This window comes from Sardina pilchardus, chromosome 12 (assembly GCF_963854185.1).
Source record: "Sardina pilchardus chromosome 12, fSarPil1.1, whole genome shotgun sequence".
Lineage (NCBI taxonomy): Eukaryota > Metazoa > Chordata > Actinopteri > Clupeiformes > Clupeidae > Sardina > Sardina pilchardus.
Genome location: NC_085005.1, coordinates 33,282,558 through 33,295,057, shown reverse-complemented (window position 1 = coordinate 33,295,057; position 12,500 = coordinate 33,282,558). Strand labels below are relative to the sequence as shown.

The 12,500-nt window shown below is 43.2% G+C and overlaps 1 protein-coding gene and 1 long non-coding RNA gene across 2 annotated transcripts in view; both read right to left on the bottom strand.

Moving 5' to 3' along the window:
- The window catches only part of LOC134097345 (uncharacterized), a 6,996-nt gene extending 5,846 nt beyond the window's left edge, over window positions 1–1,150 (bottom strand). Inside the window, exons 1-3 of the long non-coding RNA XR_009940912.1 lie at window positions 798–1,150; window positions 414–484; window positions 1–242 (exon numbers count right to left, since the gene is read on the bottom strand). The exon at window positions 1–242 is cut by the window's left edge and continues 177 nt beyond it. This is a non-coding gene — a long non-coding RNA (uncharacterized LOC134097345). The remainder of the gene's footprint in view (window positions 243–413; window positions 485–797) is intronic.
- LOC134097342 (intelectin-like) overlaps window positions 1–5,129 on the bottom strand; it is a 23,858-nt gene extending 18,729 nt beyond the window's left edge. Inside the window, exons 1-3 of the mRNA XM_062550219.1 lie at window positions 5,022–5,129; window positions 4,217–4,366; window positions 2,311–2,558 (exon numbers count right to left, since the gene is read on the bottom strand). Coding sequence (XP_062406203.1) covers window positions 2,311–2,558; window positions 4,217–4,366; window positions 5,022–5,079 — 456 coding nt within the window. The 5' untranslated portion in view covers window positions 5,080–5,129. The remainder of the gene's footprint in view (window positions 1–2,310; window positions 2,559–4,216; window positions 4,367–5,021) is intronic.
- Window positions 5,130–12,500: the final 7,371 nt, after the last annotated feature.

The following is a 12,500-nucleotide window of genomic DNA, read 5'->3' as shown; positions in this document are numbered from 1 at the left end:
ACCCACATATATATAAATATATACACACACACACACACTTAAATTAAGACAATGTTGGTAGGCCTACATAAGGCCTGATGTGGTGAAAGCCTACAAAAACATGGTCGGGTGGATTCTGTACTCATCTATGCTTGGGTTAACCTTCTGTGCATCCGTGCCTCTGCGTACTAGCACTCAATAGTGTCTCTGTACGAGTGCTCACCTTCAGAGATGTAGCTCAGGTACTCTCACAGGTAGACCAACTGTGGTGAGGGCCAACAAAAACATCTTGTTATAACTTTCATTGTTGTTTCATTCAAGTTTTCAAGTTGTTTGCCTACTAGTTATGAAATATGCATAGCATAGAAATCTGCTGTGCTGCTAATGTGAAAATGTGAGGCAGTACAAAACAGTGCAAGATGCAAGCTCCTTACCAAGGGCCTACTGGAACTAGGACCGGAAGTTGGGGGTAGGAGGACAACACATCTGACCTTGCAACTTGTTTCTGAAAGAAAAAGAAAAATAATCTCCAAATACAAAACACTCTGTTCAAATCCATTCATAAACATACACGGTATCTGGCAATGCCAAAAGTACACCTCCAAATCAATAGGGGCGAGTTAGCTAATCGAGCTAGCTAGCAGAGCAAGCTACTTTGCATTTATTTGCATTGATGTAAATTAAACCGCTACAGTTTACAGTGGCGTTCGGAGTCAACAAATACGATAATATGTTTTGTTCTGTTTTTTTGCCATAACTTCATCATTGTGGACGTCTAAATGCCTAATTTCCCTTGCTTATTTGACTGTTCTACTTACAGTGGTGGACAGGTGGACGCATGGTGGGTGGACGCATAGGACTGCTCCTTAGACCGTCGCATACAATGAGGCGTTACGCGTAGCACAACACATTGTGCAAAAATATCAATCTTAATGAAAAAGTACAGTCTTCATATTTTATATCCTTGCTCAAAATTGGAAAAGAATCAGCACACATGTCTGAGTGAAGGAAACACGAGTAGCCTACATTGAAACACATCACTTCCCAGAATGCATCTATTTTCCGAACGTGTGTCATTACAGTCAGGAACAACCTCGAACTTCCTAACTACGGTGGCCGGCATATAACAAAACTAGAATAGTGCAATTCCTAATCACTACGGTGGCCAGCAGATCAGAACGACTTCAATACATAACAGAAAACTTAATGTCGAGTTGACGTCTGATCAGCCAAAGTGAACAACAAAAATATAATAAAGTGAAGTTTATTTACTTTCTAAACAATAGGCTACCATAAACCTACAGGCAACGTTTAAACCACACCAATTTGGAGAGCGCAGGTTTTGAAACAACCCGTGAGGTGACCACGGAAATAAAAGCCATTCAATTGCACTGTTGTTACCTCTGTGGTCCGTCCACGGATTTGTAGTGATTCCGATGCAGTTAAGGAATCTGTGGGTGGACCACGGATGCTGCTTGCCATTGACATACATAGAAATTAATTCCGTGAGCCCAACACAGAATTTAAGGCAAATCCGTGAAACTGGCACAGATTTTTAGTTAAGGGTCCGTGTACATTTCACAGAATTCTGTGAGATCACGTTGGCCTGCAGCACATGCAGAGACCATGGCAGAGACATGCCAACAAACAAACACACTGAAGATCGACCACAGTGGATCTAATTTGCACGTGGTGCAGGGAATAAATATGCTTACTTCTTACATCAAGGATGGAAAACACGTGAACGGTATGATCCATTTACATTGGATATTGCTATATAGACTAACAACAACTTTGCTAGTGCTAGCTTGCTAAGTCTACCGGCCTGTTCAGAGTCTATAGCGACCATCAGAGTCCCTAGCAACCTTGACGAAACTGACAAGATAACAGTGCAATCGTGGTTGACATACTACTGAATCGCTAACGTTAAAAAGTTGATTTTCACAAAAAGATCGTTTTCTCCATTTTTTGATCAGAAACGGGTGTTTTTAGCCAAACTAACCCATGTTCTACTGATGATTACTAAAGAACGGAAAACGATAGAAACAAACCGTTTTTTCCTGGTGAAAGAAGAGAGTCTACTCTTTCATTTGGTACCTTCGGTGTTTACATAGTCATAAATCTCACCATTCGGTGGATCTTAGAAAAACAGTCAAAATGCTGTAAAACGTCTGGCAGTATGGAGCGCTCTGCACTGAAAATCGCTGGCAGCCAACGGTCGCGTCCATCCATTTAGCAATTTCATGAATGTTAGTTTTAGTTTGGGATCCAACGGTCTCAATGGAGTATATAATACTTGAGTTCTTCTAATCTAAACGCTGAGAGTGCTACCTTGTAGTCGTCACTTGTAGCCCCCTCTGGCGTCCCGAAGGTGGCGCTGTTGGCCCACGCTCCGTCTCCCTCTGGGCGGTTGGGGTCGCTGCCCTGCTGGCTGGACCAGCGGTCCCCGGTGGTGCACTTCCCGTACATGTTGTTCTCGTGCACACCGGCCACCAGCGTCCAGCCCCCGCCTGCCGTGGTCATGTCGCAGTAGCTCTGGTACAGCACGCCTGCAGACGAAGTGAGGTAGTACAGGCCATCTGCACAGGATGACAAGGAAGGACAATGCAGGTGAGATAGGTAAAGCAACACTACAGCACTGTATGCAGGTGAGATACGTAAAGCAACACTACAGCACTGTATGCAGGTGAGATAGGTAAAGCAACACGCAACACTAAAGCACTGTATGCAGGTGAGATAGTTAAAGCAACACTACAGCACTGTATGCAGGTGAGATAGGTAAAGCAACACTACAGCACTGTATGCAGGTGAGATAGGTAAAGCAAGACCAGGTGAGAGGTAAAGCAACACTAAAGCACTGTATGCAGGTGAGATAGGTAAAGCAACACCAGGTGAGATAGGTAAAGCAACACCAGGTGAGATAGGTAAAGCAACACCAGGTGAGATAGGTAAAGCAACACTACAGCACTAAATGCAGGTGAGATAGGAAAAGCAACACTAGGTGAGATAGGTAAAGCAACACCAGGTGAGATAGGTAAAGCAACACCAGGTGAGATAGGTAAAGCAACACCAGGTGAGATAGGTAAAGCAACACCAGGTGAGATAGGTAAAGCAACACTACAGCACTTCTCTGTCACACGCATCCTATTTGGTTATCCAGCTTTGCAAATAACAATGTCAACAGACAAGGTAAAGTATGGGTGCCTCTCATTAGTATTGTTTATCTATCCTCCCTTCCTTCCTCGGTCCTCATTCCCACTGATCTAGATAAAGAATGATGGGGCGGCACCAATGGGGTAGTCTATCCAGTGTTCTTTATAGATCAGTGGGAACGAGCCGGAGGATCGAGGAAGGAAGGAAGGAAGGAAGGGAGGATAGATAAAAAGACGAATGAGAGGCACCCTATGTTGCATGTATTTTATGAAAGTATGATGTATTGCGACATCGAAGCAATTACAATTTGTCGTTTTTTATGCCTCATTTGATCGTACTACTGATCCGCTACCCGATCTGATAACATACATAACTTACATAGTGCGGTTATAGCCGATAGAGGGCCGCGAAGCGAGTGCAGAAGTGCCGTTCACCCTGTTACAAGTTCATGAACCACTGAAATGATTTTGGAAACATTATTAAAACTCTTTAGTGTTGCTTTAAATGTCAGGTTCTTCATCAGTGTTCAGTGGAGACAGTGAAGGCATGGCTGATATTTCATCAGTGTTCAGTGGAGACAGTGAAGGCATGGCTGATATTTCATCAGTGTTCAGTGGAGACAGTGAAGGCATGGCTGATATTTCATCAGCGTTAAGTGGAGACAGTGAAGGAATGGCTGATATTTCATCAGTGTTCAGTGGAGACAGTGAAGGAATGGCTGATATTTCATCAGTGTTCAGCTTGGAACCGGAGGGTTGCTGGTTCGATCCCCGATCCACGGCTGAAGTGCCCTTGAGCAAGGCACCTAACCCCTCACACACACACACACACACACACACACTTGAGCAAGGCACCTAACCCCCTACTGCTCCCCGAGCGCCGCTGTTGAGCAGGCAGCTCATTGCTCCGGGTTAGTGTGTGCTTCACCTCACTGTGTGTACACTGTGTGCTGTGTGTTCACTAATTCACACTAATTCACATTAGATAAATGCAGAGATGAATTTCCCTCACGGGATCAAAAGAGTATATACTTATACTACATACGGAGTTAGTTTGAAATGGATTAATGACAAAAAGCGCTTACCTTCACGAACACCATATTTCTGCTGAAGGTCCTTGCAGCTGCGCCCAACCAAACTAAATCGCTGGACCGCAGAGAGCAGAACTCCGTCCGGTTCATAGTTGCCGTTGGTGATGTTGACAAGACGGGTGCCAACAGCCTCATCTGCAACCACTGTAGAAACACGAGAACTCTTTGGATGTCAGTCCTTACTATGATACGAACGTTCTGAGCAGTTCTTAATCGTGATTATGACTTCCAAGAATGATTAAAATAACAATCGAAATATAATCATTATTTTGCTGCATTCAGTTTCATAACAATGCTCTCCTTTTGTCTTGAGTTGTCATGTGCATTATCTCTACATGTATTTTTTCCTGTTGGATTACATTTAAAATTGAATCTAAAGATTTTAAAACTGTACATTTTGAATATGGATGACAATTCCAAAATCACTGAGTAATCATGTTTAATAATCGTGATCTCAGTATTGAACAAATTAATCGTGATAATGATTTTACCATAATCGAGCAGCCCCAGCAAGGGTTCTATAGCGTTCTATAGGAAAGAATGTTACACTAGAATAGAAGCGGCAGGAACCTCCGGAGTCACAGAACCCTCCCTTGCTCACCCAAACTCAGCCTTGTCTTGACAACAGAAGGGTTCTCTCTTGAGAGGATGAACTATTGATCAACAGAACGGTTCTCTCTTGAGAGGATGAACTATTGGTCAAGTCTCTAGTCAGAACGGTTCCCTCTTGAGAGTCAACAGAACGGTTCCCTCTTGAGAGGATGAAGCAGCCTATTGGTCAAGTCTGTAGTCATCTTACCTGGTGGGCCCGGTGCCATTGTGAGCCATATCAGTAGGATCAGAATACCTTGCAACATGTTTGACCGAAAAAAGAACGATGACCAACTCTCACTGCAGCACTGCTGGTTCTGTTTGGAAGCAAACAGATGAATCTTGTGAGGATGGTCTATATGGCGTGCTGATTGGTTCATCACTTCCATGACCATGTTTGGAGTCTAGGCTACGAGCTCACAGTCCTCCACATCACTGATTTCAAGCCAAATGGGGTTTCCCCGGTAACATGTTTTTACATCAGTCATTGCGGGTACATGTGCAGAAGTATCTGATTCTGCAACAATGTACAACTCTGTTCCGTAACAATACACTCCAACTGTAAACATGACAGATTTAGTCACATCAAACTCAGATAATGCAACTCTAAACATGACCGATTTAGTCAGATCAAACTCAGATAATCCAGGTGATCCTCTCTGATTTCATTGAATTGGATTTCAATTGGAGTACACAGGCTACATGACATTTCAATTGGAGTACACAGGCTACATGACATTTCAATTGGAGTACACAGGCTACATGACATTTCAATTGGAGTACACAGGTTACATGACATTTTAATTGGAGTACACAGGTTACATGACATTTCAATTGGAGTTACGAGCATAACTGGAGTGAAAGCTGGTTGTTTGTCTGCATGTAGTCACACTGAACTGAGTTACTCTGTGGAGAAACGGCAGCATGAGGAAGTATCTAAGGTACAGTAGAGCTGCAGCACTCTCTCACACGGGAAAAACTAAATGATTACCCTATTCAGAGGATATGCCACCTCTCCATCACAACCAATATGCAGTCTGCGTTACACAGATATGTCACCTCTCCATCACAGCCAATATGCAGTCTGCGTTACACAGATATGTCACCTCTCCATCACAGCCAATTACAGTACATACTAAAAAAGGAATGCATAGGCCAAGGCTTCAAAACCTGAATGTCTTCTAAACACACATTTTCTACTTTAGACTTTGTCTGCAATTCTGCAACAACCTTATTGCAAAGCACAACACACTGTTTCATGTATTGGACACGTTGTTCAAAAATGAAATCTTGTGTAATCATTGAGGAACACCGACTCAAAATGCATGCGTAGAAGAATTAAGTTCAGCATAGCAATAAAAAGTGTCAGATTCTCAAGAACACACTTGCATGCCTGTTCTGCAAACATGGGAAGAGCCATGCAGAGACATTTCTCTCTTGTTTTCTGCGCTCTTTAGACACCAACATGTCTATGGTCAATGCCATTCCCATCCATCAGTCTATAAACCACCTGCAGAATGAGGATGTTTTTGAGGAGGAACTGCAGCCAGTCTCACAGGGGAACACAAAGCACGTTGCACATTGTGTGACAGACATGTGCATTTTCTACCACATACAGTATCAGTGACTGAACAATATCCCTGTGACAACAAAGGGAATGACAAAAAGGAAAGCTTCAAATCCTGGATATCTCGTAACATTAAAACGGTGTGATCATTCGTACCTTGAACACATTTTCAGCTTTGCACTTTGCAATTCTGCAGCACACTTCTTGCAAAGCACAGCACACTGTTTCACGTCATATTGTTTAAAATTGAAATGTCTTATTTCATCGGCAATACTCTGCTATTTAAAGTGCCTTGACACCACAATAAGACATCATGTAAGCCCTTGTGTCTTGTTCAATTGTCTACCTTTTCATTGTGTGCATCATCCCACAGTTTTGCACTTGCAGCATAATAATGGAACGTATATGACCATCAACCACATGACTGCAAGAAATGGACAAGGACAAGGCATACAGACACAATGAGGTGAGGTCAGGTCAAGGGTGCACAACATACTGTATATACTGTATTATATATTACGTTTAGTATATATACTCTTTTGATCCCTTGAGGGAAATGTGGTCTCTCTCTGCATTTATCCCAATCCGTGAATTAGTGAAACACACACACAGCACACAGTGAGTTGATCAGGAGCAGTGAGCTGCCTGCTACAGCGGCGCTCGGGGAGCTGTGAGGGGTTAAGGCCTGACCTGACCTGACCTGACCTGACCTGACCTGACCTGACCTGACCAGACCAGACCAGACCAGACCAGACCTGACCAGACCAGACCAGACCAGACCAGACCTGACAGTGAGGGGTTAGGTGGTGTACTCTAACTCAGAAAGTATATACTGCAGCAGGTATGACTGTCTGTAATTATTGCCTGGGTAGAGGGCAGAAATCAGGTGTGACTGTAGCAGAGTCTGTAATTATTGCCTGGGAATCAAACTGCTTTATATTGGAAGCCTAAGCACTGGGGTGCACTTGCTAGACCCACTGCATCAGCTGCCCCTACAGTCACTAGGCACAGAGTCAGTGAATGACAACAGCACGACACAAAGCCCTTACTTGCCCTTTATTTCTGATGGTTTTGTTTCCATAGTGGGAAGTACTGACAGAGTCGGTTAAGATCCTAAGAGACACTAGATCTTCAGAATCATTAATGTAGCACTCTGTCTTTCCATTTCTCAAACACAAGGTCAACAGGTCAACAAGGCAGCATGATATCAACACACAATGGACAAGCAAGGAAAACAACAACAAAAACAGGGACTATAACAGGAAGGTCATCAAAGGGAACAGCGAAAAATGGCAAAATAAACAAAGAGTTTCTAAGGAACTACTGAAACAAGAACAGGATGCAAACAGAACGCATGACAGGCCTACACCGAGAAACTAAAGGACTCAAAACAAGACATACAGGCAGTAGATAAGGTGCTGATGTTCTCCTCTCTCCCTCTATCTCCTCTTCTCCTCTCTCCCCCTGTCTCCTCTCTTCCTCTATCTCCTCTTCTCTTCTCTCCCTCTGTCTCCTCTTCTCCTCTCTCCCTCTATCTCCTCTTCTCCTCTCTCCCTCTGTCTCTCTCATACGCTGATCTTCTCCTCTCCTCTTCTCTCCTCTCCCTGTCTCTCTCAAGTCTCCCTCTTCCCTCCTCTCTCTGTCTTGTTATTCTCCCTCTAAATATGTTTTTATTTGGATTATACAGAGTTTTGATTATCCAACTGGGTGTGTTATTGGGATTTTATACATTTAATGTGCGCAAATATCATTTTGGTAATCTCACAACCTCAGCGGACCCCCTGCAATCTCTGGCGACCCCTAATAGTGTCCCCGGACCCCAGGTTGGGAACCACTGGCCTATTGAATAAACTGAACATGTCATGATGTCCAGATGTCAGTTTAGCTAATGTGTCTCGAAAGTTCCTGGAACAGCGCGTTGCAGGGCCATTTGTCTTTAAAAAATGCAAACAAACAACCCCAGCCCTGTAAAACCAAGTTCCAGGTCTGGTAGTGGTAACAGCCCTTATGATAGGCCTACTTCTGTAATGTAAAATGTCATCCTCGTCTGTTAGTATTGATTGGAAAGACCTGCTAAGAGATGAACTCAACTGAATGAATTAACCGACAACACCTTTTGATATGACTGGTTTGCCTTAATTCAAACATCTTGGTCATGCAATCGAAATACTATATTATGTTTAAGTAATATTTCCCTCTTTTTTTCAGGCAAGATCAAATGGGCCTCAAATGGGCCTCTTGCACAAAATGATAGGACCTGGAAACAGAGGTGTATTCAGACTATAGGACTCTATAGGACCTACCCTGGAAACAGAGATACAGACTATAGGACTCTATAGGACCTACCCTGGAAACAGAGATACAGACTATAGGACTCTATAGGACCTACCCTGGAAACAGAGATACAGACTATAGGACTCTATAGGACCTACCCAGGAAACAGAGGTGTATACAGACTATAGGACTCTATAGGACCTACCCTGGAAACAGAGATGAATACAGACTATAGGACTCTATAGGACCTACCCTGGAAACAGAGATGAATACAGACTATAGGACTCTATAGGACCTACCCTGGAAACAGAGGTGTATACAGACTATAGGACTCTATAGGACCTACCCTGGAAACAGAGATGAATACAGACTATAGGACTCTATAGGACCTACCCTGGAAACAGAGATACAGACTATAGGACTCTATAGGACCTACCCTGGAAACAGAGATACAGACTATAGGACTCTATAGGACCTACCCTGGAAACAGAGATGAATACAGACTATAGGACTCTATAGGACCTACCCTGGAAACAGAGATACAGACTATAGGACTCTATAGGACCTACCCTGGAAACAGAGGTGTATACAGACTATAGACTCTATATGAGTTCATTTTTAATTTGTTTATTTGAACATTCACTCTCAGAAATATTATGAATGAGTTAGTCACATTAAATTAGCCAAGGGTAGCCTAATCACAATTGTGTACATTAAGCTCATAGACTTTTGTGTTTCACTTATTCACGGATTGGAATAAATGCAGGGACCAAATGTCCCTCTCTGGATCAAAAACGTATACTGCATATATTTACTTATATACATGACTTTGATTGAGTAAACACCTTCCTCAACTCTGGTGAGGGCCACTCAACAATCTCAAATAGAAATACTGGGCACCCTTTAAATCCCATTATCATTTTGTTCTGTGGGACCCGGACAAAACTTCATCCACTCTCAGCAGGATTGCTTCTACAGTGAACAACAGCCCTAGGCATAGACCTGAAAACAACCATTTCCTACCACTGGGTGGCGCTCAATTTCCAATTTAATTCAAGATTATTGAAATGAGCAAACTGCTGTTCCACAGATTACACCCATTACAATGTAAAAATGAGAACGAAACATGATTGAGCAACATTTATTGATTAAATGTAGCCTTTTGATACATTCATAATAGATTTGTTGAAATGTGACAACATTTGATATGAAGAGATTACTGCATAAGATATGAAGAGATCACTGCACCTGGTCAAAGATGACCCAGTGGACACAAAAGATATGAAGAGATTACTGCACCTGGCCATGATGACGCAGTGGACACAAAAGATATGAAGAGATCACTGCACCTGGTCATGATGACCCAGTGGACACATTGAAACGTCTATTCATCTAGCAGAACACCTTGGCCCAAGGATGCTAGGAACGTCAAGGCCTAACTTTCCCTAACACACACAATGAAACCTGACCCTATTCTAAACACACACAAACACATTCACACTCACCGTGAACTCTACAGTACAGACCAACATGTCACCCACACATCACAACCTTTTGCCGTATGACCAGAGCTCCCCCCTCAGGCCAACAGGGATGGAGCGTAGAGACAACCTTTTACCTACCCCACTTTCCTCCCAGCCTGGTCTCACAGAATTCTGTGAAATGTACACGGACCCTTAACTAAAAATCTGTGCCAGTTTCACGGATTTGCCTTAAATTCTGTGTTGGGCTCACGGAATTAATTTCTATGTATGTTAATGGCAAGCAGCATCCGTGGTCCACCCACAGATTCCTTAACTGCATCGGAATCACTACAAATCCGTGGACGGACCACAGAGGTAACAACAGTGCAATTGAATGGCTTTTATTCCCGTGGTCACCTCACGGGTTGTTTCAAAACTTGCGCTCTCCAAATTGGCGTGGTTTAAACGTGGCCTGTAGGTTTATGGTAGCCTATTGTTTAGAAAGTAAATAAACTTCACTTTATTATATTTTTGTTGTTCACTTTGGCTGATCAGACGTCAACTCGACATTAAGTTTTCTGTTATGTATTGAAGTCGTTCTGATCTGCTGGCCACCGTAGTGATTAGGAATTGCACTATTCTAGTTTTGTTATATGCCGGCCACCGTAGTTAGGAAGTTCGAGGTTGTTCCTGACTGTAATGACACACGTTCGGAAAATAGATGCATTCTGGGAAGTGATGTGTTTCAATGTAGGCTACTCGTGTTTCCTTCACTCAGACATGTGTGCTGATTCTTTTCCAATTTTGAGCAAGGATATAAAATATGAAGACTGTACTTTTTCATTAAGATTGATATTTTTGCACAATGTGTTGTGCTACGCGTAACGCGTCATTGTATGCGACGGTCTAAGGAGCAGTCCTATGCGTCCACCCACCATGCGTCCACCTGTCCACCACTGTAAGTAGAACAGTCAAACAAGCAAGGGAAATTAGGCATTTAGACGTCCACAATGATGAAGTTATGGCAAAAAAAAAAACAGAACAAAACAAATTGTCGTTGTTGACTCCGAACGCCACTGTAAACTGTAGCGGTTTAATTTACATCAATGCAAATAAATGCAAAGTAGCTTGCTCTGCTAGCTAGCTCGATTAGCTAACTCGCCCCTATTGATTTGGAGGTGTACTTTTGGCATTGCCAGATACCGTGTATGTTTATGAATGGATTTGAACTGAGTATTTTGTATTTGGAGATTATTTTTCTTTCAGAAACAAGTTGCAAGGTCAGATGTGTTGTCCTCCTACCCCCAACTTCCGGTCCTAGTCCCAGTAGGCCCTTGGTAAGGAGCTTGCATCTTGCACTGTTTTGTACTGCCTCACATTTTCACATTAGCAGCACAGCAGATTTCTATGCTATGCATATTTCATAACTAGTAGGCAAACAACTTGAAAACTTGAATGAAACAACAATGAAAGTTATAACAAGATGTTTTTGTTGGCCCACACCACAGTTGGTCTACCTGTGAGAGTACCTGAGCTACATCTCTGAAGGTGAGCACTCGTACAGAGACACTATTGAGTGCTAGTACGCAGAGGCACGGATGCACAGAAGGTTAACCCAAGCATAGATGAGTACAGAATCCACCCGACCATGTTTTTGTAGGCTTTCACCACAACAGGCCTTATGTAGGCCTACCAACATTGTCTTAATTTAAGTGTGTGTGTGTATATATTTATATATATGTGGGTGTGTGGGTGTGTGTGTGTTTTATCCTTCTCTCAGTCTCACGGTAAAATGCTGGAATACCTGAGCTACTTCCCTGAAGGTGAACACTCATACAGAGACGCTACGGAGTACTACGCAGAGGCATGGAGGTACAGTTACAAGGTCAACCCCAGCATAGATGAGTACGGACTACACCCAAGCAGAGGTGAGTGACAGTCCACCCCAGCACCCACTGAACTTTAGACGTTTGGTGGACGTGCAGATCATGTCTTTATTGCGTCCGTCATTCCAAGACCAATTCTGGACGACTGCACAATGTGCAAACTAGGTCCGCTATGTATGTCTAACTAGGTAACCTGTGTTGGACATTATACAGAGGTCTCTGGACGTCTCTTTGTTGATGACGAGGTTTTTTGTGTGTGTGTGTGTGTGTGTGTGTGTGTGTGTGTGTGTGTGTGTGTGTGTGTGTGTGTGTGTGTGTGTGTGTGTGTGTGTGTGTGTGTGTGTGTGTGTGTGTGTGTGTGTGTTGTGTGGGTGTGTGTGTGATTTATCCTTCTCTCAGTCCCGCCGTAAAATGCTGGAGTACCTGAGCTACTTCCCTGAAGGTGAACACTCGTACAGAGACGCTACGGAGTACTACGTAGAGGCATGGAGGTACAG